The sequence below is a fragment of the Fringilla coelebs genome (genome assembly GCF_963513975.1).
Source record: "Fringilla coelebs genome assembly, chromosome: 1".
Classification (NCBI taxonomy): Eukaryota; Metazoa; Chordata; class Aves; order Passeriformes; family Fringillidae; genus Fringilla; species Fringilla coelebs.
This window is the reverse complement of record NC_140028.1, coordinates 65,679,997-65,704,626: the sequence shown is the minus strand read 5'-3', so window position 1 is coordinate 65,704,626 and position 24,630 is coordinate 65,679,997. Positions and strand designations below refer to the sequence as shown.

Genomic DNA, 24,630 nt, shown 5'->3' with positions numbered 1-24,630 from the left:
GTTTGAAACCAGCAACTTCTAAACAAACTGTTATATTATAAACTTTTTATTTTGATCTCTCAGTGCCTCAGGTACTTATAAACCAGGTTGTATTAAACTGATTCACACTATTTTGTAATGTTAATTCAAGCCAGTTTGCCCTATGATGGGATAAACCAAGTTGGGTGCACACACAGCCATCTTTGAATTTCTGATGCTGTATGTTGTCCAGTCAGTTTGTTATTCACTGTGAACAGTTCAGGATAAACCTTGAGCTAGGTAAATCAAACCCAGTATGCCAGATAATGGCAAACACACTTAGAAAAACTTTATTTTCTTTACAGACAATTTACAATCAGGATAAAAACATGATGTTTGTCTAACTGCTGACAAGCAGTGGTTGATATAGATCCATTGTTCACAGTGGTCCCTTAACTTCTCCAGAATTGCAAGATTTTGAATTTAATCTTCTTTGGTGCCAGTATATGATAAATTGTAACTCTGTCATAAAAAGTGTGTGGTCATAAAGCACCTTAAAGCACGGATGTGAACAAAAATAAGTGGATTAACTTTACATACCAAAAACAAAAAGGACACGGAATCCTCAAAATTAAATTTATTTGAAAAACAAACTCAAATGAAGCCAGCACTTTTAATCTACTAAAGATGTAAATGGCTGCTCACCTTGCAGAGTTCAAGGTAGTATTACAAGGATAAGACCCAGTTCTGTATACTTTCAGTCACAGTAAAACTAAGAGCACCTGCTGGGTTTATGCCTTTGAATATCAAGTGAACACATTATAGCTTGTACACAGTAAGCACAGTAAACTGCTTCTGGTGGGTATGTGGTTCTGGCCATATATTGGCCTGGAAGGTTGCACTGGCAGAGCTTTAGCACCCAAGAGCTGCATATTCCTGTCCCTCCATAGCCCATGCTGGCAGAAACCTGCAGTATTGATCTAGTTAACCCTTGCTAGAAAGCAGAGTAATGCTCTTACCACTAAGCCTGCATGTAGGACTTGCTGTAGTTTCCATTTGCTTTGGTTCTGTGTAGCTGTGGAAGCCTTGGTGCCCTTGGTCTGAGCTTCGTAAGTCCCCAGATAGTTTGTGGGATGTTACTGTCTTCATTGGCTGCAGAATTTGCAGCACAGGGCTGTAAGTTTTTGAGTCTTGAGGTGGCAATGATAGGATGTGTAGGTCTAAATAGCAGGCCTGAGCTTGGCCAGAATTCCTGCAGGATCTGGGGCACAGCAGCAGCATGTGCCAGAAAATGGCACAGCTGGTTGATGACTTCAGCTGCACTTGAGAGCTTGGACTGGTTTCTGTATATTCTGGCTGCACCCAGCGGAGGAAACGCCGGCCGTGGGCTTTGCCCATCTGAACCTGGGCTTCAGGGTGACTCTGCCTTTTTATGTAGTGTGTGTGCTCAGTACAGGACTCTGTGCCTGTCTTCAGTCATTGCTAGCTGTGGGGTGAAGGGACAGGGGACAGTGTCCCTCTTCCACATGGAGACACAACTCCTTCCTCTCACAATCCAGAGAAGTGCATTTATGTTCAAGCAAGGAGAGAACAGGCCAAGGAAAGGGACTTTTCCCTCAGAGCTCAGATTGAAACTGCTTTGGGCAAGATTGTAAAAGAGGAAAGGGAGAGAGCATGGCCACTGGTTCCTGCTTTGGTATTGTACCAGCTACATGATATTTGCTAGCTGCCACTTCATCCAGAAAAGACCTCTCTCTGGGAAGAGCCATTGTTATTCTAATACATGCTGCAAAACTGTTTTGTGATTAAAATTGGAAAGTGGGATTTGGAATGTCCTTCATGCAAAAAATAAGACTCTTTGTTTAAAATTATAAAGGAAACAGCAATAGAATAACTCAGTTTTCCATGAAAGAGCTGTTTTCATTAAAATCTTGCAAGCAGCCTGTCTCAGTGACTTAAGGGAGAGACCAACAAGATGCCTTTTGTAATAGGCTGTGCACAAATTTGCTTCCAGCCAAACCTACGTCTCAGTTACAAGCCTATATTTTCATAGAATATGTGAGTCATTTTATCCTTCACTACATAGATTCTTAATTTTTTTTTTGTAAGTATGTCATCTGAAAGGAATTTCATAGCCACAAGTAAGAAACTGGTCTGATGACTCTGGTGACAAAATTAATACCCGCAGATCTCATCTTCTGAAAGAATGCAGCTGTTAGTGGATTCAGTCTGCACTTAAAAGCCAAACCAGCTAGGTTGTCTTAATAGTCCATTAGTAAGGAGGAGGTAAGATCCATTGAGTTTTGCATTTACTTTCAAAAGTTGGATGACAAAAGAGTAATTTTCAGAAGTGCCAGGATGTCAACAACAGGGGGAGTGATGTGAGAGGGTATGTGAGGGAGGGAGAAGAGCATGGAAGCTGTAAATATTCCTCTACATCAGCTTCAAGGAATAAAAAGACTTGGATTATATGTTTGCATGACCTGAAAAGTACTGCTCAAGTATTTAGTCAGCTTTGCATTTCTCTGTTGTTTTGCTATTATTTTTGCTATTTCTATCAAGAGTACAGTAGCATTTCAGTATTGCAGTTATCTTGGTTGTCTGTACTCCTTGGAGAACTGGCTTCTGCTGTTTTTCAGTTGCAACTGATATTTGACATATTTTTAGGTAAAAGAAATAAAACTTTTAAACTAGTTTGTCCTTAAGGAATTCTTAACAAAGCACCTTGCAGAAATTCAGAATATTGGGCTTGGAGTCCCTTGAACTAGCTGGCAGAGACCTATAGCAGGGAAGAAGGCAGGCAGCATGGCTCAGAGTGAGGGGAGTTTGCCTAGGGCTTGGGGATGTCATCACAGATATTAACACATACCCACCTCATATAAAACATGGTGCCTTAGGCTTTAAAACTACATCTTTGAAAAAATACTCTGGGTGGCAGTGATGTGATTCTGGAAGTTTTGGGGGTTTTTGTTTAGCTAGCTATAATAACAAACTACCTGTGTAATTCTTTTCCAAGGTCCTAATGTTTCAATGGAGTTTATGCCTCTCTGACTTCAGAAAATAAAAAAAAAAAAACCAAGAAACACACAAAATTATTAAAATTAGAAGGTTCAACATCTCCACACTGTCTACATAGTTTTTCTTCAAGTTTGCCATTAACCAAATATGTCACAAGGAGAAATTGTGAAGTAGAGCCTTGTGGAGGCTATCAGTAAAGCCCAGTAAATCCTTCAGACTGGTTCACTACCTTTCCTATTTAGAACACAGGGAAATCAAGGGAAACAGAAGGAAACAATTAACACATCAGGTGTGTCTGATATATTCTTTCCTATAGTGCCTTGGTTTTCACCCTCTTATTTCACAGACATCTACCATCAGCCTTTCATTATCAACAGGTTGCTGTACAAACTGTGAAGGAGTGTTTCTCTTTAGAAGTCACCCACCAAGTGTTGTGCTGTTCTCCTTTACATGGTTTTTAGATGCCTGATGCTCTCCTCAAAGGTCCAGTTTGTGCCCAGAAAAGCCATCCCTGTAACCTCAAGTCTGCACTCACTTGTTCTCACAGATCAGGGAAGCTGGGTCATTAATTTTATATATCCACAGAAACTGTGCTGCTGCAGCAGTGCTGCCCTGCTTTTGTTTGGTGCTGCAGTTTACGGGTCAAAAGTGCATGGACTTAATATTTTATTTGTGCCTCTTCCATGCCAGAAAGGCAGGACACGTGTACCCTTGCCTGTCACTGTGGCAAAGGCTTTTCATCCTGCGAGGCGCTGAGAATTTGTGCCTCAGCTCCATAGGGGACCCAGAATAATCTGGGGCACATCTGCAGCCTATGGCCGATCCAAACTGACATTTGCATTGGGAAGAACAATACATAATCTGACATTTGTGTATAGAATGACTGTGTGAGGAAATAGTGGTTGCTGCTGCATTTTATGTGATCAGAATAATATCACTGAGCGCTGGAGGAGTGTTGGGGCTGATACAAGCAGTTTTATGCATGTAGGACTCTGTCAGAATGAACAGATATATATGTATATGTGTATTGCATGGCTGATCTCTCAATTATCTTGATTTTACATTACAGTACAGTCTGAGAAGACTCTAGATGGCGTGACTGAATGCTGTTGCAAAGACAGAGCTTCCACTTTATGGAAGCAATTGAAAACTTAGATGATCTGCTTGGGGCTGCTGCAGTCTGGGAAAATCGTGATTTGTTTTATAAAGTAATGCAGACTAGTTCCTCTTGGCAATGTTTTGGTGCCATATTCTAGAAAAAAGATACATCAACCTGTTACTAGTGCGCATTGGTTCTACAAGCACGTGTGTGGACATGAGGGTGCACACTGCTGTGTTTCTCATATTGAACAGCAGCTAATTAAGCAGAGCATAGTGAAGCCTCCCACACAGATAATTTTCCTTTTGTGTCTTGTAACTTCTCCTCCCCTGAGCTGAAGGATAGCCACAGACAGAAACTAGGTCTGCTTCTGACAAACACGGTCCATTTTCATTTCAACCACTTTTAATTGATTTCACTTCAAGGAGGTACAAGTAAGATCCTTGTAGATGAAAATCCATAGCATAAGAAAGCAGTTTTAAGTAGATTTTCTTAAATGCCGCAAGAAAATGGTTAATTTTGATAGAGCTTGTCAAGGGGAAAGGATGAGGAATAGTTGTTATGCTGTAGAGAGGCCCTCCTTTGGTGCTGACCTAAGAGCAATAATATGGAGCATCTCTTCTGATGCATTGTTGGTTGTACCTAATTGATTCCAGAAAGCCTCAGACAGTGCCTGTGGGCAGCTGCTGGAAGATAACTGTCCTATACATAAGATCTTTCAGATAGAATGACTGTAGACAACGTTTTGTTTCATGACAGCTAGATTTCATGGCTGTGTCCATGCTGGGCAGGTTCCAGGATCCTTTAGGAGCCTAAATCACTCCATTTTACAGTCAGCTAAGTAGCTAAAGACCTGCCAGTATCAAGGGCGCTCAGGAGGCGTCTCTGCTGTTTCTGCTGGCGCACAAGATTTCACTCTTGGAGAAGCTATTCCATGTTATAGTGTAGCCTTTATGGTGTCTTCAAAAAGCTACTTCTGTGCCCCACCTAAGACAGGTTTGGTGGGCTAAAGGCAGGCTGTGCTTCTGCATAAACTGAATTCCTCTTGTTGCTAGAGTTCAGTGGAAATGTCTTAGACCATGAGCTGTTCTTCCTGCCACTCCCTGAGATAGGTCTCAGGTGCTTTGGATAGGAACCTGTGGTTACAGGAGGAGAACTCTTCCCCAGTGAGGGCTGTTGATCATGTGACAAGACCCAAACCAGTTTCCACTGAATGTCCACTCTTTCCAAGCTGGTTATTCAAATTTGCTCAAAACTAAAGTTTTACCTCTTCAAAAATTGGGTTTTTTAAGAGGGCAGACTGGCATCACCACATGCAACAAGCCGACACCTCTATTGTTCTCTTAAGTAACCTGAGTAAAGAGCCACTTGCCCCCATGCTGCCCTGTCCTGACTTGACCCTGACCTTATAAACTGCTTTTATTATCAGTGCTTAAGGGAGTGTGTTGGCTTCTCTCTCTTCAGTTGCTACCAGTGGTTTGAGAGCTTCATTCCGAGTTCATGTGGCTAAGCTAAGGTAAGTGTTCAAACACTCACCTTGTACTTAAGAGCATTTTTTTATGGAAGAGTTGCTGCTGAGCTACCTCTGACCAGCAGCACAGCACAGGCATATACTCATTGTCCAGGAGTGGTCACTACCTGGTGCTTCAGAGGAAAACCAGTTTTCACCTTGGCTGTTAACAGTACAGCCTTACAAATTCTTTAGGGAGAATTGCTAATTAAGCATGATGGCTTTTGTTCTTTGGTAACACTGGCAAGACAACAAAGTTTTGTCAGACTCTGTCTCTTATGCTGTGTAACTTTTACATTGAAGCTCTAGAAAAGCAGTGAGTAATTTCTTTGCATGGCCACTGGCCCTGTGCAACTGCTGTGTTACAGCCAAAGGTTGTGAGATGGAAAATGAGGGGAGGAATTAAATTTGTCTAAATTAAAAGGAAAAAATAATAAACAAAATAATTGTTAATAGTCTCTTAATAGGACTTTCACAGCATGCTCTGTCACTGGAATGTATCTCTCTTCAGGGCAGCTTCCCTACCTGATTAGCTGATTACAAAACTTCTTGTGCATAGCTGATATCCTCTATCAAATCTTCACGTCATCTTCAGACATCAGAGAGGTATTGGGGACCTTGGTTAGGAAGGAGCAGAGGGAACCTCCATCTACTGGTTTTCAAGAAATTCGTTAGCAAAATACACTTATGATTCTTTTCCTTTTTGCTAACTGCAAATTTTTGGTTTAGTCTGTTTCCTTCCAAAAGTTTGAGTTGTTTACTTTGGGGATTATGTCTTTTATGAAAATAACCAGGCTTCCAAATGCAGATTGTCAAGCTTGCCAAGTTACTAGCACACTGGTTGCCAGAGGAGTTTTGCTTCCTGTGTTGCCTGTAAGTAGATCAGCAATGTGGAAACGTTGATTTTTTTTGTGTCCTCAGCTCACCTGCTGTATTTTGCTGAGGAAGGGTGAGGCAGTGCAATACAGAAGAAAGAGGAGGAATTTTTTGTCTTTCCCTTTTGTGACCCTCTCATGGGGACAACAGCAAAGAGCATGGGCACCATGTCCAGCTATTGTGTATTTGCATGATACCTGTTACTTCTGGGGACGATGATTTTTCTTCACTGTTTCCCTGAGAACAGCAGGGCCTCCCTTGGAGTTGTCTTTAAGTAATTCCTAGGAAATATATGTGTCCAAACCAGTTAATTTCTGATGCAATATAGCCCAGAAGACCAGCAAATAACAGAAAAAATTCTCCAAAAAGAAAGGAGCACAAGACAGGCAAGATTTGAAACTCTCAAAAGACAATGTTAGGAATTGTTCTGCTTGTTATCCTTATGGTCTAGCACTCTAGCACTTAGAATTTTAGTGGGCTTTGTCCCTAAAGCCTTGCTGTCTGCTTCTGTTGGCAGAGCTGCCTTCCTGCAGCGTTCTTAGGGAGGCAGTGGATGTGTCTTGACAAGTATATATATGTTCACCCTCTACAAAAAAAATAGGCAAAGAGAACAAAAAAATGAAATAATACCTGGCCAACACCTGTGATCTTTTAGAGGGCACGTCTTTAACTGCTTTAAATAGGTTAAACATTAAATTTGGGTTAACAAATCCATCTATAATACAAAAGTAAACAGGAGTCAACAATGCTGGTTTCCATTGTGTTGAATCAAAGCTCAGGCAGGCATGGGCATGTTACAGATGCCTTGAACTTGGTCATCTGATACACAGGTGACCCAGTTCACGAGTGCTGATATTTGGGAAGTTATGCTGAGCTGTGTGCTCGGCCCATAGCTGTGCAGTGGCACTCGGCAACAGGTGTTGGCTGTAGCTGCCTTTGGAAGGATGTCAGGTCAGGCTGGAGCCTGGATTTAGCTCATTTATTACAAGGACTTTTGTCAACTGCTACGGATCACTTCAGACTGCATTGTGATTCTCACTGGATGAGGTTGCAAATGTAATTAATGAAAATTTTATTAACCTGATCAAGCAGAGCACGAAGCTTTAGCTAGAATGTATTGCATCTATGAGCTCCCCCTAAACATTAAAAGGAACTGACTTAGTGACTCATCTTTTCATGTATCATATCATCCATCAGATAACTACATTTGCAGAAGCACAGGAAGAGGAGAGATTATTTTGATGTCTTCTGCAGCATTCAGCATAGATCTGCTTACTCTTTTTCCCTGGTCTCTTCCCTGTCTCCAACTCCGTCTCTGTGTCTCTCTCTTTTCCAATTTATCTGGATTAAACAAGTCTCTGATTATTCTTTATGCCACTGCAAATAAAGTCATTTTCAGAAACAGATGTCGAAAGAGCCCAGTGAAATAATCCTGGAGGCAGATGCAGTCTTCCATAAGCTGCCAAGTGCATGGTGCAATCAAAGTGATGAAACAAAATGGAACAGGCTGCAGAAAAAGTAATTAAATTATAGTTCCATTGTAGAAGCACATTTTAAAATTACTGAGATTCAGAGCCCATAATGCTGGTATTATAGTTGAAAGAATACTTGCCATGGGTCATGAGCATTTTTTTTAACAGTTATTAATCATGCTTGACTGGAAAGACATGTGTAACCTACAACAAGCGGTGGCTGTAGTTGTGCCAAAGGAAGCTTTTGTTCCCTGAAGAGAATTGTATCAAAGGCCAGTGTGTCCTATTATTACGTGTGCAATAGCAACGTGCAGAATCTGAAACGGGCTTTTCAGATTTCAATGCAGAGCACTGGAGGGGAAAAAAGAAAACAAGTATTGTATCTCTTTGAATACTATATGACCTCCTTTTCCTCTTACCAAGTTAACTTGCTTATTGACTAAATAATAGTAAAAAAAATTCTAAAATATCCCTCCCTTCCCCAACTTCAATAAAAATAATTCCAGGGCTCTAGTATAAATGAAAAAGAAACAGAAAATGGAGAAGGTCCTGGAGACTGGCGATTAATAAGACTTGATGGGTTCATTTGCCTCTGTTTCCTTTACATTAGACTGAACAGTAGCTAAGATCCACCTCCATCTTTCTGTCAGTTTTAGTAAGTAGTTTTTTTTCTTTTCTCCTGTTAATAAACTCCTCTTTCTTTTTTTATTTTCTTTTTCCTTTTTGTTTGTGATTGTGTTTTTGGATTGCATCAGATTGAGGTTTTTTGTGACTCATTTTTAAAAACTGGGTTTCTCAGTTGTTGTATTTGTGTTATTGCTTGTATTGTAGAATTATTGTCACTTTTTTTCCACTGTGTTACTTTTTGGGTTATTATCTTTCTGCTCCTATTTGAGCTCTTCTCTTTTTAGTGTCTTCAGCCCATCCAAGTGACAGTCATTAATGTGATGGTAATTACCTTCTTCTAGTTACTGATGTAGACAGTACCAAAACTTTAGTAATGTTTTTTTTTTTTAAGACGGTTGTTTGTTTGTTTGTTTGTTTGTTTGTTTGTTTGTTGGTAACCCACTCCTGGGTGTATATCCACAATATATCTCTGGTGTTTCTGCAATAAATCAGCAATTATCTTCTCTTGACCTTCACTTTTTTCTTTTGAATGAACTACTGGATCAACTTGTAGTCCCAAGTCAAATGTGGGAAGGTAAGGGCACCGTAAAATCATTCACATTAGCAAAGGTCCTGTCTTGTTTTCATAAAGGAGGTAGAGCACCATATGACACAACTGGTTATGTTGATGAAAACCTGTTAAAGGTAGTGGGACTGTGTATGGGCCACAAAGCTACTGGACTGTGTATGGGCCACAAAGCTACTGTGGGGAAAAAAAAAGGAATGTGTGTCATGTGTCTGCTTAAAGCACCTCTTGTTGGGAATTTCTCTGAATCTGGGAGTTTTTAAAGTGATTGTATTAGTTCACTTTCAGAGTCCCCTCCTTCCACTTTTGCTCACTCAAGGTTATCACTGGGAGAAGAAGCTCACAGTGGCCTCAGTTTCATTGAGACACTTCTGTGTCTCAATGAAACTTCTGTGAACCTGACAGTTTGACATCCCTGTTAACTCTTAACAATGTTGAAAGTGTTGGGGAAGCTTGTATACATTCATGGACATATATTCAGGTACATATGTATGCATGTGTTTGTACAGAAAGAGACTGAAGGTTAGACGAAATGACAGACATTTCATGAAGCACTGTTTCAGCTGAGCAGTTTGGTGAAAAAAATGAGTTGTTTCTTCAAAAAGAGGCTCTTTGCTTTCTAAAGGTTCCATAGAAGTAACAAATGGATGGCTAGGGCCAAATGCAGTGCTACGGCAAGATATAGTGGCTCACTTTACAGCTGGCCCTTTTAAGTCACTAATAAACTATTTTATGTTTTTCTTTGGTTTTGAATACTTCATTACTTAGACTGGCTTTTGAGCTTTAAAGATTCTCCTGGTTTAAATCAGTGACAAAAATATTGATGTAAGTGGATTAAATCTTGGGATGTGTTTGGCTCTTTACTCTGCGTATTGACTGCCCATAAAAGAGTCATTTATTGTGGGCTGGGTTTTGGGTTTTTTGATTGGGTGGGGGTTTTTTTGTTAAATCTTTTTTCAGATGAGGCTCTGGAACTTACTGGATTTTCTTACCTACTCTGTAGTCATTAATTTCACAGTGAAATCTGTGTAATGTTGTATGTTTTCACTAACAGTCAGTGGCTGAGAACTTAAATGTTCAGGTTGTAGCTTTTGAAGGCAACAATTCCAACGCCCTGGCAGGACATTGCAGCATTGCTTTTTGTTTTCCCCTTTTAACCCCATGAATGGTGGAAGTCTTTGCAGCACTCAGCCATATTTGCAGCTGTTACAGCTGTGCTGCTGTTAGGCTGGTTTCTGAGACAATTCCCTCTTTGCCTCAAGCAAGCACAAGTGTGGAGTCCCAGGAGGGAGCCTGTGACTCACACTCCAGAGACTGGTACCCATCCCCTTGTGACTGAAGGATTGGAGCTCATCCTCTTCCCTTTCTGAGAGGCTGTGTGAGTTTCCCTTACTTTAAATAAGTATTTATTTCATTCATCTGGGAAGCTTGAATGGCTTTTCAAATCACAGCCTTGTAAATAACATCATGAAAGTAATGACAAAAGTGATATTTTTTTCTTGTTTGTGTCAGAGGTTCAATTATATCAATATGTAATATTTTTATGTTTAATAAAGTTAAATGTGTCATCATTACTATTAGCCTCATTTCACTGACCAACAACCATGTTTGTGGTTTGAGTGAAACAACTGACACATGTTTATCAAACCAGATATGTCTTGAAAGCATTTAATTTACAAATAGGTTGGACAAAAATATATTCTAGGACAGATATCATTTCAACACCAATGGAAATATAAAACCCCAAATATAATATTTAAATAATCCCCAAATATATATTTAAATATCTGTTTGTTCTGTGCCCAGTGGGAACATATTTAATGGGTTAATGTTACCTATTAAAGAATCTTCTGTATTTCCTTGGCTATTCTTCTGGTTTGGGGGTTTTTTCCCTTTGATCAATAAGAAGCTGTCCTTACTCCTGTATATACTGGCAAAGAAAATTATAGATCTCTATGTCTGTGAGACTGTTTTTATTGAAGATGAAAATCTCATTTAAAAATCATTCTGTTCTAAATATTTGTTTATTAGATTACACCGCAGCAATGTGGTGCATAATGTTTTAAAATTTGTCCACATCTGTCATGTAAAAAATTGTACCTTACTTGCTTGTCATTATTTAACTATATTTTGTACATATATACGTACTATGTTGAAAGGTATCTTTTTTTATATATGTACATAAATCTTACTTTAAATTGATTGGAAATAGACTGTGTGAACAATTTCTCTGTTCTCTTATACATTTTAAAAAATGGGAAAGAGACTTAGGCTTGACTGTCTTCTTGCAAGTATATTTATTTTTAAGTCAACAACCAAAGCTGTTGCTTTATTTGTTTTAAATTATATTAAGGTAAATTTAAAATTTAAACATTATTCCAGAATGAAATTATTTATTGAGGAAATGTCAGAGTCATGCATTTGACTTTAGGGGGCAGAGATTATTTAACAAATATACCACACATTCACAATGTTTAGGTCATCAGAACATAGATTTTTTTTCAGGAATAGGTGTGGACCAAAAATCTCTTCTTATAGGGTAGGCCATTCTTGTAAGCAACTCTGTGCTGGACAGACCACTATGCTACTTGTGCTACTTGTACCTTCCCTGTGACTTACATGTACATTTCTTTATTAGATTTATTATCTCACACTATATGGAATGATTAATCCAAGTTAGGTGGAGTGACTGTTTCTTAGTCAAACATAAGCAAGTAAGGCTAAATTTCTGTTTGAAACAAGCAACATAAAAAATACCAGCGGTCTGAGAAATGTGGTGCTTTACTCATGAGGGTGCAAACCCTCATTTGGAGCCACAGGATAAAGTGGCAGTTAAAGCTGATTTTATGCTTAAAGCTATGATTAGAGTTTTAGAGTCTGGTGAATAACTGGTCTACCATATGCATAAATTGTCTTCCCTGATGTTGCAAACTGGCAGGTTCGTGATGAAGCTTACAGTTAATTTCATTGCTGCCATTAGGAAAGAAAAGAAAGCACCTTCTGCTCTGTCCTCCTGCTCATCCTCAAATCCTTTTGGAGAATATTTGTAGAGAGTAATTTATAGTGGGCTGCCACAACTTTCTTGTGGAAGCATTTATGTTGCATTAGTCCAGCGTGTCAGCTCCTATCTACAGGAGCTTTTATCTGCCTGGCTTTTGCACAGATGCAGAAGCACTAGTTGGCTGCTGGGTTTGTACAAAGTATTGGCATGCTCACTCTGTTGCTCGTCTTGTAGTTCGTGGGGAATTATAAAGATGCTCTCTGCATTTCTGCCAGGGTAGTTCTTTCTGGAATAATTGCAGAAAGAAGGTGAAAAAATTAGAAAGCTGGAAGATATCTTTGGCAAAAGAATCACTGTGTTTTCCTTCTTTTACTGTGCTATTCCATTATTTTCTTCTGTCAGATCCCAGATCCCAGTTTAGCATTTGCTGAATATCATTATGTAGCTTTTCTAGATTTCCTGATACTTTGTTTCCAGACATTTGATAGCATTTATTACCTGTTTGGCATGTGATGCTTTCTAATGGGATGACTTTAGATATTTTGGCAGTGTGTAGCTGTCTATTTACACAGAGACTAATATTTTGACATTAATTTATGTTAAGTAAGTAATTTGTCATTAAATGTTGATAGTAGAAAATTTGTGAACAAGACAATAGTCTTTATTGTGCTTCTGTGATTTTTCCTCCTGGAATAAATTCACGACATCTTATTGTTTATTCAAAAGGCTTTACAAAAAAATATTATTAGTAGAAGAGTCAATAAATATGTTGCTGTTTACTGCCTTTAATAAATCAAAAAGGGAACAACAGTGTAATTGCCTAAAGCTCATGCTTATTGACTAGCCTGAAGAAAAGTGGTCCATTTTAAGAGCAGGACTCATATACATCAAGTTCAGTAGCTGAACATTCATCAGTTGAGAATAGAAAAAGTAAGTCTCTAATCTTTTGCTGTTCTCTTTAAAGATTATTTGACATGCAGTGATCTTCAGCAAATGAGATGTCAGTTGTGTCGGGTGAGGGCATTTCTCGTTTTAGGGAGAACACAAAAGCAGCTGCAGGGAGAACACAAGGCAGCTTCTTCTATAGATAGGATAGGTTCTTCCTCAGGCAAAACACCATCAAACATATCAAGGAAAAACTACTGTCACTTCACATACTTCATAAAATTGCATTCAAAAGGCAGCATTCCTGGAGTCTTGCCAGTTTTTATACTTTCAATTGCCTATAAAAGTAGTCCTGTTATTTTTTCATTCTGTTCTTTCCTTATCAGTTTCACATCTTTGGCAAAACTACTACTTCCAACCATCTGTAGTAACTTCACAGCTTAGCATATGACCGATAAAGAGATTTTTACAATAATTGGTAAGGGCACAGGGCCTGCTAAGCTGTGTAACTGCTTTTTGTTAGTGGCTGTTAGCTGGTGGAAGAATGTGTTGCTCTTTAATCCCCTTTGACTTTTGAGCTAATATTTTATCACTTAAAAAAACCCCCACAAACATGTACTTTCTGTATCTGTTTCTGTAGTCAATTAGTGCTCTCTTAGTAGCCCATATTCAGCTTACTTTTTTTAGGTATTATTTGTATCTCCTTGAGCATGTAATTTATGAATTTCCTGAATCCTTCTTCTCTCTAGTGTTTAAATTTCATTCTTGAGCTGTTGTTTTATGTTATTTTACCTTTTTAGCAAAAACCCATTGTGCCAACTGACACATGCAAGCTTTGTTCTGGTAACACAAAGAATTAATTTTCCAATTTCTGGATTTTTGCATTCACACCAACTATGCCCCTACTTAAAATGGGCCATGATACAACAATTTAAGGGAGCTATGATCTGCAGATCTTGTTCTCTTCATGAAAGAGTTAGAGATTAGCATTAAGTCTATTTTGGGGATATAAATTATAAGGATGTGAATAAAATGTATAATCTTATTCCTTTGTGTAGAGTCCTCTCTAGTAATTTGGGAGATGGAAGAGATAAAGAAGAAAGGTTGATACTGCACCTGCTTCTTTAGCTATTGTTCATTAATCAGGTTCTCCTGGTGAGGCTTCTGTGTAAAACTGGAATGCTCCAAAGCCTAATTTCTCCTTTTGCAAGTAGTTATTATTGGGAGAAAAATCCTTTGAAGAATTGTCATTATTATTACTGTTATGTTATTGTGGGCTTCCTTTGAGCTTTTTTAGTAACCTCACAACAACATGGTTTAGTAACAGTGGATGTCTTTATCCTTCAGTTGACACAGAAAGTGAAGAAGTGTATGTTTAGGAAATATCCAGTTGTCTTCTTTTGCTTCAGCTGAGACTGTAAATATTGTCAGATCATTATCACTTTTAATAATTTTTTTTAAAATGTTCCTTGAAACAAATTAAGACAACTGCAGCTGAGCTGGTTTTGCTCTGGATTTCACCTGTAGTTGAGGTTGTTGGTTTTTAGCCAGTGGCGGGGGGACAGGGTGGTTTTCTTTTACCAGTGATTTTTTTGGGTAATTACGCTGTTTAGTCCTTTGACATCCAGAGATGTTACTTTCAAGTGAAAAGCCATAGATAACAGCTGCCTAGCTTGTCAAAGAGCTTGTAAGCAAAGTAGTCATCTCCTTGTTTGATAGCACCAACCTGTCTATGGCAGACAACTTATTTCTAATTTTAAGCCTTACTGTATGGCCAAATATGTAGACTCTACTGATAATGTCATCATTTCTTGTCCTGTGGCAATTTTCTTACGTTCCTTATCCCTTCCTGTATTCCCTCCAGTTTAAATGAAAAACTAAAATCATGTCAGTAGCATAAATCTGCCTCCAAAGAAGTGTGCTCTGCTAAAAGCAGAGGTTGTTTCTTCTAATCCTGATCCCTGGCAGCGTGTTTCTTCCAATTCCTGGGAGGTCTCCCGCTACCTGGAGTCTTCTGATCAAGAGGACTTAGCTACAGCCTTTTCATGACTTCCTGTGCTTCAGTTTTCTCTGTTCTTTTTTATTCACTCTTGCTATCTTTTTTTTTTTTTTTTTGGTAATACTGTATTTTTGAGTTCTTGCTAAATAGATGAAACTCTGAGCTACTTCTTCATAAGTGGTATATTTCTGTCCAGTTTTCAGTTCTTCATAAGTCATGACAAATATCTTTGTTAATCTTCACATTATTCTGCTGATGTCTTAGTCTTCTTTTTCATGCCCCCATGTCTATGGCTTGATATCTGCCTAGTTAACTACCCCTCCTTTGGGATATTTACCTATATTATGAAAATTACATGTTTATTGAGAGACTGGATTTTCTCATGTTTCCCTTAAGAAAAAGAAGTCATCTTTGTCTAAACCTACAGATACATGGAAACTCTATGACTGAGTTTAACCATCCTCATGTGAATTAGAAGTGGCTTCTCCTGAATGTCAGTCACTATCATTTCCCCATTCTTTTATCTTTTTTTCTTCTTCCAGTGGAACAGCTGGAATTTATTTTCAATTTTATCAGTAGATTCTTCCTTGCTTTCTTCATAATTACATTTTTCAGTTCATGGTGATGAAGCATCATAATTAGGTTCAAGAGGTTTTGAGGCCCAAACACAGAGAATGCTGTGCTGGGTGCTCTGGCCAGTTTCCTCTTTTCCAACAGCTCAGATTTAACAACTGTAAAATCAAGATTTCACAAAGCAGAGCAGGCTTCCTCCTTTAATATTTCCAGGTCCTTCTTGCTTCCACATTGATTTTTCTCACACTGTTCCCTTTATCAGCTATCTGAAGCCAAATTTCTCTCTTTCTCCTTGCCTTTCTCCTTCTCCTCTCTGCATCTCTTTGCTTTCAGCATGCCTCTGTGACTGTGCAGCTCCACCCCACCTCACCCTGTGCACGCTCTCTTTCTCTTGCTTCTCCCTTGCGGATTCCCTCTGGATCTTTGAGATGAGTAGTTCTCTTGGCAGATTCACAGATGTCAAATAATTTATTTGGGCTTTAAACTCAGAGATCAATTGCCTGATGTCTACCTTGGTACTATGTTGATTTTATTCATTTTTGGCATTCCTGCCTGCTGCTTTCTTACCCTGCGTGCCTGAAGTGCCCACACATGCATATCTTTTATAAAGCACTGTGCAGCCATATTCTCTGCAATGGCTTGCTTATTTTCTTGGAGGGAATTAGCAGGCTTGAGGGTAGAAAGAAAGGGGTCATGAGGCTGGCTTTCCCTGTCTCAGGCTTCAGGCAGCCATCTCACACTATCCCCTCAGCCACGAGGATTCCTAACCTCCATGTGTGTGCATGTGTGGGGGCTGTGACCCTGCCCTTCTGCTGTATAGTTCATCTTGTAGCTTTTATTAATTCACTGAAATCCTCAAGAACTCTTTGGGGTTTTGTAGTAATCTGATGGACGTGCAGCTTAGCTGCTTGTTGTTTTATTCACCTAATCTACCCACAATTACTGAAAAGCCATGTTAAAAATTTGTATGTAATAAATATTGAGCATGTAGGACCTGTGGGTATATGCCAGCTTGAGATAGCTAATATTCAAAATGTATAGAAACACATACTTAGAGATAAAAGGCATTTGCATATGACTCCACATCCATTTTGTTGAAGTTTTAAAAAGGTTGTGGTTTTTAAAATGCATTTGGATTTCTTCCTGAAGAAAAATGTTTGCTTTTTACATGATAAACAGCAGTGGAAATGTCTGCAGGACAATGGAAAAGCCCCAAAGGAAGTAAAGATCTGCAGTTTGCTGAGACCTATCTGATGTGAGCTATTTTCCTTTGTTCTGTGGGCATGATTTTTTTTTTTGCTTGTTACCTGGAGCTGCAGAGCCCCAGATCTTGGACTTTGTGCATTCTGGTCCAGAGTCCCGAGGTCAGGAAGAGGATCTTGTCCAGCTGTCCTCCTGTCACTGCCAGCTCTCTGCTGAAGGCAGGCTAAAATGCAAATACCCTTACTCTTAACATTTAGCTGTGCCACTCCGTCACAGTACTCTCTGCTCACCTGTGGAGTCCCTTCACTTTCCTCTGGCATCAGGAAAAGTGTGAAACATTGATTTTTTTTTTCAGTCTGAGACTCAGCTCTCCCAGCCCCCAGGGACCTCACCACACAGAGCTTGAGAAAGGAAAGCTGCCTGTGTTCGGCCTCCTGTTCACGCACAGAGGCACACACAAGGCAGGAACATAGTAAATTGTTCAAATGCTGACTTTGCAAAGGAGAAGGAAATTATTTTACCAATTAAATATTCACAGTGTGCTTGTATATGACAGCAGAGGGTTTATAAATACATGGATGTCTTGCTGTCTGGTAGGAGGCTCTGTGGAGAGAACCATTCTCTTCCTTGCACCATGATGTGACTTCTGCATGCACACAGAAATCAGCATGTTTGTAACATTGTCTGCAGAAATATTTGCTTTAAAAGTAAAAAAAAAAAAAAACAAAACTTTAAAGTTAAAAGTAATGAAGTACAACAACACATTTTGTTTCAATCTGTCTTTAAAACCAAAACACCCAGGTCATTAACAGTGCTGTAGGTTTACTTTGTAAAGCTGTAAATGTTTTACCCAAAATACTTGCACTCTCAGGACAACTGAGGCAGACGTGATTGACCTGGCATAGTAAAAAGTCTTCTCTCTTCATGGTGTATGTGTAGCTTTTAAATATTGTTCCTTAGCATGTGAGACTGCCTTTTTGAATTAATTCCTTTTGTATCTCACACAGCTGCCTAACTCCTTGCAGGCACACACACTCCCAGCCCTCCCCCAGACATCTGTTCTGATTCTCAGTGCCAGGTGCTAGAGTTTAAGAGTGCCTTGTTGGGAGGAGGGACAGTGACAAAATCCTTCATAAAATCAGATAGCTGTGGTTTTTTTAACAATATTCATGGTGGAATTTAATTTCTAATCTCTGGGTTTTTGAAAAGAACCCAAAAGGTGTTAGCCTTTACTGCTGGTTTTTTTCAGGTTTTATCTGGAAAAGGTCAGGCTTGGGTGGAGCTTGGTTTCTGGTTGGGGTAAAGATTTTCCTCCATTTCTCTTTTCCAAAGTGATGCTGTAGCATTCCAGTAGTAAAAGGCCATGGCAACTGTAAACCTGTTTCTAGTCTGGAATTATTTTTCCCACATGGGAGTACATCTCATTAGAAACACAACTGTACCTTCATCACTGAATTTTGATCCACAGAGGTCTTACATACCTTGCTTCCACTTGAAAACACAGCTGTTCTTGAAATCTTCCAAGCATGCCCTAAAGCTGCCATCGGTTTCTAGAGGTCTCAGAGGGCCAGTGTTGCTCTCGTACAGTCCAGAATGACAAGGTCTAGGCTGCTGTTTATGTGCAAAGTGCTCCTGGGTTTGCTTGGGTTATCTTTGACAGATCAAAAAATGCTGGGCTGTCAGAGCCAGGACATTTGCCTCAGCAAGGAGCAGGTGAGCAACATAAGACCATTCCCAGTCTCAACTGCAGTCATCTCCTCTGCTCCACACTCTGAACTTCTCAGAAGAGGCTGTCATGGTCATCCAGTTGCAGGTTTTCCCCTGAGTCCTGGTCTAATCTTAAACAAGCTGCCATTCCCTGAGAGCTGCCTTGGAACATTTTCTTGTCATCCTCTTGCACTCATGGTGCATCAGAGACATGGCCAGGCTGCTTCTGTTTTCTGCCCTCTCACCCAGGCACCTGACTTCTTGTTTGCCTTTCCCCAGTGTGATAGGGAATATGTAGTGTAAGGGATAAGCCTAGAAATGTAAAATAAATGGATTTATATCAGCAGCTGTGGTCTGGGTGGTGGAGGACATAGTACTAAATACCCTGAGTCCATGTTGCCTTAGGGGAAATCAGGAAGGTAGAGAATGAGGAGTTTAAGCTGCTCTGTCTCACTCTTTCTTTTCATCTCTCCTTAGGCGTGTCTGCCACTTATTCTTGCAGTCACTGAAGGCCAGGAACTCTTTGAGGCCCTAATATTCCTGTAGAGTCTTGAGAGAAAACTCTTCCAGTGTATTTCCCAGGGGCAAAAATATCAGGAGCGTCTTGGTCACTCACAGGCCCTGGCTGAAAAGAGAAGTTTCAGCTTTGAAGAAGTGACTTGGTGTGACAGTCTTCAGATAACACACAAAGGGCAAAATGTGCAACAAGGGAAATACCAGTGAGCAAATTTAAGCCACATAGAGTGGAGAATGTTTTTCCACACTAATATTAAATGTGAGAGACCACCACTTTTGGAGACCAGATGTATGGATTCAAGAAGGCACTGAACAAATTCATGAATCTGTCCACCAATGGCTATGGGAAATGCAGGTCTGGAGGCAGTCTCCCGGGGTGCCATGAATCGCTGATTGCTGGCACCTCAGCAAGTCCATCAGCAATCACTCCACACTTTTCTTGGGCTCTTCCTTTAAGAATTGCTGTTGATGTCTCTCACACATAACATGTTCAGCCAATGTGGGCTTCACTTTGATCTAGTAAAGTGCTTAGGAGCTCTTAGGATAGAGCTTAATCAAATGGTGAAACAGCCTCACGATACTTCCTCCAGTGTTTTTAGGAGAATGATCCCATAGGCCCTTCCAATTGTATAGTCCTATGCCATACCAATCTTGGTGAGGGGAGAGCAGCCTGCCGCTCCAAAACACAAAATGGGTGTCCCTAGGAGTGCTCATTAGGCAGTGCCCTATTTATATATAGTGCAAGGTAAATATTTGGGAAGTCCAAAGATGCAAAGCTAATAGGGTTGTTACAGAGGATGGGTAGCAAAAAAGGGATGGTTACTGAGAGGCATAATGTCTACGGGTTTTATGGTCTCTAAGATAAGCCTGAAAATGACAAAACTAAATAAGGAGTCACTAAGCCTTTTCTACTACAGAATTTGTCTGTCCTTGGTAATATTCCTTCCTGCCCGCATTTTTGTTTGTGCTGATAAATGTCCTTGCATTAGTAAACTCATAATGCAGCTTGTTTATCCCTTCAAAGCCAGCCCTTGCAGCTTTCATTAGCATTTTAGGATATTTATGGCTTTGTAAATGACTGGAAATCTGCAATTTGTCATTAGGAATTAAGAAAAATCTTCCTTATACTTAGGGCTGAGGCTCAGCTTTGGCCTTTGAGGGACTGAGCCACCTCTGGGCCTCATAGACAAAAACAAAGTCAGACAGTGCCCAGATTTACAACAGCAAGTGGCTCTTAGTTATTCAGATGTCTTTGATAATGTGTCATCCACTGTTGCTGGCAGGGATCAGTGTTTAGGCTCAGAATTAATTTCACTCTAGCTGGAGAGAAAACAAAAATATCTCTTCTGCAAGAGCAAAAAGAGAAAGATGTAGTAACAAGAAGAGAAACAAAACCAGCACCATGCACATATAAAAAAATGCATGTGTAGATATACGTATGTAGCATATACACACTGCAGAGGTTAACAAAGTGTTCTTTGGAAGAAAACATTGTACTTCACTCTGCTGTGCTCTGTACTTTCAACTTTGAAATACAGGAAGTTAAGAAAATTTTAAAGGTTTCAAAAGGGAGTTTATCTTGTAATTGGTGAAGGGCTAAAGAGTTGGATGGGGAGGGATAATAATCAAAGGAACCTTTTCAGCACTAAACTGTAGTCCAGGAAATCAAAGGAAGGAATGTTAATTGATTTGTACTACATGATAGTCTCAGTTCAGAGTAGCTTCAGCCACTCAGTGATATTTTTTTTCTTTTTCTTTCTCTCTCTCTTTAGGTTGATTAAGTGAATAGAAGAAAAAAAAAAAAAACGAAGCTACTTTCAAGTATTGAAGATACAAGGCCAGGATGAACACGAAGGACGGAAAAGTGTCTGAAGGAGGTCTCAATGTCACTCTTACCATACGCCTTCTCATGCATGGCAAGGTGAAGCATTTCCTGTTGCCTGTGTGTTGAGTGTGTGTGCACCTACCAGCAGAGCCTGGCACTAACATTGACAGAGGGTCGGCTCCTCCTTCACCTTGAGTCAAAAGCACCATTGCCACGGCCAAAAAATCACCCCCTGCCTTTCAGGGAATCCTGCTGAAGTTCACGCTGCAGCCCAAGCTGATTGAAACAAACCCTGCCTGTAATGAACCCATTTTGAACAGATCCGGCGGCAAAAAAAAAGGAGTTCTTCCATTGATAGCGAGCCAAATTGGGCAGACCCTTGCAAGAGGCTGACCTGCATACAGCTAGCCTTTCACAGCATTTGCTGGGTTTTGCAGGGCTTTTTTAGGATACCAGAACATTGTCTCGTGTGAAATAATTGCCACGGAGTTGGTGTCTATTTCTGTTGAATGCAAATGGGGTCCAATTCTTCATTATTCTGCTGTAACATCTCATCAGAGTGAGCCCCCTGGTATGCCGGGGGTTCGTCCAGGTCCCTGCGGGTTTGGGTTGGAAGACTGACTCTCATTTCCTTTCTGTCCAGTGCAGCACTTAAAGCATGCAGATAAGTGGGAAATCTGTGCCACAGACAAAGGGCCAATTCAGTATTGTCAGATTGAACAGTCTTGTTGCTGCTGATTTCACGTCAACAGATCATAAAGTGGGCTTTTAATTTAAAATCACATTTCATAGGTTTGTTTCTATAATTTGCATCAGGCAGCTCCAGACATTTTTAGGCTTAATGAATGAATGTTATAGGAAGGAGGTGGTTAAGTCTCATCCTTTACAGGAAACAGTGAATATATAATGTCTATTATTCTGGAGATCAAATTTGTATATATAAATCTAAAAAAAACTTTTACTCCTAGAGTTTAATTTTATCACTACAATAGTTATACATTTTAAAAAGTGGATGTTTGCAACCTATGGTATGAACACACATATGATAAACCCATAGCACAAATAGGACACGAAGGTATCTCCCATTCTATTTTACTTATGGAGAAGTCTGAGGGGGTACAGCTTAAGTTTGCAAATTAAAACCCTCAGAAATTAGGTTATGTCAGATCAAATTATGTTTTTTCTCAGAAATGATCTAACCATTTTGATTTTTTTTCCCCCTGAAATATTCAGCTTCAGGCAGGCATCTGGTGTGTAAATCTGCATCTTAAATAGGGATCTGTCAAACAAATTTAATAACACTCTCTCTTACAAAACCCACCTCAAATCTGTACACGTGTCTGTGCTCAAAATTAGGTTTTCAGGGTTGATTCTACTGGTTTCTGGTCCCCATCCATGAAAGCATTTGAACACATACTTATCCCAGTGGGTATAAGAAGCCCTACTGGTTGTAGTCACATTCCCATGTGCTTAAGTGATGGTGTTTTGGGCTTTTTTAATCATTTTCAGACAGCTCTGCTTGTTTCAGAACCATGCCTTTAAAGCAAAAATGAAGTATCTGTCATTTTCAGGACATTTTATTTAAACTGTGGGCTAGGATTATTGGAGCTTTTTTAAATCAGAAATGAAATCAGATAAAGTTCATTTTCTCTGTTAAAAATCATTGATTTTGTGTGCAACCACTTTTAACAATAATGGATGTTATGTGTCCAGCCTTCAATGCATATGTAGCCCCAAGGGTCTAAATTAAACCCACAAAAGCTACAAAGTTCAAATTTTACCTGGATCTATACCATGCATCCTCAGTTAACAAGGCACGATGGGTATTCTTTTAGCTCCACTATGCTCTAATCATGTATCCTATTGTGCCTAAGTATTGGAAAGAGTACATTAAATCAGAATTTATTTTGGTGATAAAAGTCAGACGCTTTCCGTTTCTTTGATGTCATTTCTGTGATTTAGAAATAATACAGAGGAATGAAGGATGTCTGAATCAATATGAATTCAATGTGAGAAAGCAATCTGAAAGCTGTGTGTGCCTCTGGAAAAGAAGAAACACATTTCTAGACTCTTCCTTGAGATTTGTTGTGGTAATGACATCAGTGGAAATTGTTGATCTCTAATTAATATTTCTAGACAAAAGAGTTTGTCTAGAAGCAGAAGTTGGTATGTAAATAACCGGTCATAATTTGAGAGAGGAGGAATAAAAAGGTTTTTTAAGTAGCAGGAGCAAACTGGATTCAGTTATTTTTAAAGTAAAATAATTTCAATGTTATTTATTAATGCATTGCATGGAAAAATGAGATCCTCTCCCTAATAACTTTCACTCTCTATGTCTAAACCATTATTACCAGTGTAACTTTACATAGGGAAGGCCAATGTGCTTTGTGTTGTTTGCATGCATTTTGATTGGAAATCCATAACCTGTGCTACTGTGCTTGCTTATCTTGACTGTAAGTCGGGCAGACTTAGGAAATTTTCGGCGTATACTTTTCATGTGATTTGTATAGAGGCTTTAAGTCAAGAATGGACACCTTAACGAGGCAATTAAGGAAAATTCTATACCTGCAGAAAAATGAGGATTTGTATGAGTGGCCAGACCTCTGCAAGATGGTAATGAATAAAAAACCACCACAACAAACAAATTATGTTGCAAAAACAGAGGACATTATCATGTGGCAAAAGGAAAAGAAGTAGGAAGAGTCCTGAGCTCTGGGAGAACCAGGGCCAGTGTCTCCCCAGTGCAGGTAGGACACCACTGATCAGCACCTTTGCTTTATCTTGCTTTGGGGAAAGGAGTGTCTGTGCATCCAGCTGAGCTCCTGCCAGGCTTTGTGCAGCCTCTGGCTGAGGAGGCTGGGATAGCCCCTGGGAGCACAGCCACTCAGCCACTGCATAGCAAGGTTTGGGAACAGCCATCTGGCAGCAAGGCTAGGCACAGCCTTGATATTCTCATGGCAGAAAACGTGGTGTTAAGGGAGGGCAGCAATTTTTTTATCAGTGATAGCAGAAAAAGAGTTTGTGCAGGCCCTCAAAAAAGCCAACCACTGCTAGGTATGAAAGGTTAACCTCAGTGTTTCCAGGGCCTGGTATGAAAGGTATTCTCCTGAGCTGGGACTTTCAGAGATTTTGTGATGATGTAAGATGAAAGGCCTAATTTTCATCTTGTGCTATGTTACATCAGTGAAAAAGCTACAGTGGTGTTACAGCCCTGAAGAAAAAACATGAGCAACACAAAACATTTGTCACATTTTCTTGTGACGAATTAGAGGGCAGGTGTTGGTGAGGATGCTGCAAGGGCAGTGCTTAGGCATTCCTTGCATCCACAGAGAAGCAACTGTCAGTGTCTGTAGGAAATCCCAAAAGCAAGATTAAGAAAAACTTGTTATGTTACGAGGATGTGTGAGGAGGGATGGAGGCTGCCTGGGCATGCTGCACCATCCATCACTGGAGGTTTCTAAGGACAAGTCAGACAAAACTGAATTCATCCTGTAAAGCTGAACTTCACAGGCGCTGCAGCCTCTGCTGCTCAGCACCTTTCTGACCAAGTTACCTGAATGCTGCTTCAGAGGGGTCAGAAACAGAAGAGTCTTTTGAAGGACACACAGTTAGAAATATAGAATATGTTAAATAATGCAGATACGCATTTTCATCCTTTATTAATAAGAAAGATGCACCACATTAAGAAAGGTTTCATACATATCAGTAGAGAAAAACAGAGACTATGAGTTGAGGCTGTTTACAGTGCCCTACTTTTGCATTTTCCATCTGATTCTTGCCGTTTCTTGAAATAAAA

At 39.7% G+C, this 24,630-nt stretch overlaps 1 protein-coding gene across 8 annotated transcripts in view; it reads left to right on the top strand.

The window, feature by feature from the left end:
- Window positions 1-24,630, top strand: part of LOC311160838 (poly(rC)-binding protein 3-like) — a gene marked incomplete at its 3' end in the record, with an annotated part of 136,998 nt that overhangs the window by 57,485 nt on the left and 54,883 nt on the right. For 7 of the 8 annotated variants that reach the window (XR_014616607.1, XM_084217948.1, XM_084217946.1 and 4 more), the window contains exon 2: window positions 20,782-20,930. Coding sequence is in view for 7 of the 8 variants with exons in the window: in XM_084217948.1 (XP_084074074.1) it covers window positions 20,853-20,930 (78 nt within the window). Of the gene's footprint in view, window positions 1-5,539; window positions 5,592-20,781; window positions 20,931-24,630 lie in introns of all 8 variants that reach the window. The other variant, XM_084217943.1, reaches the window with a different exon arrangement.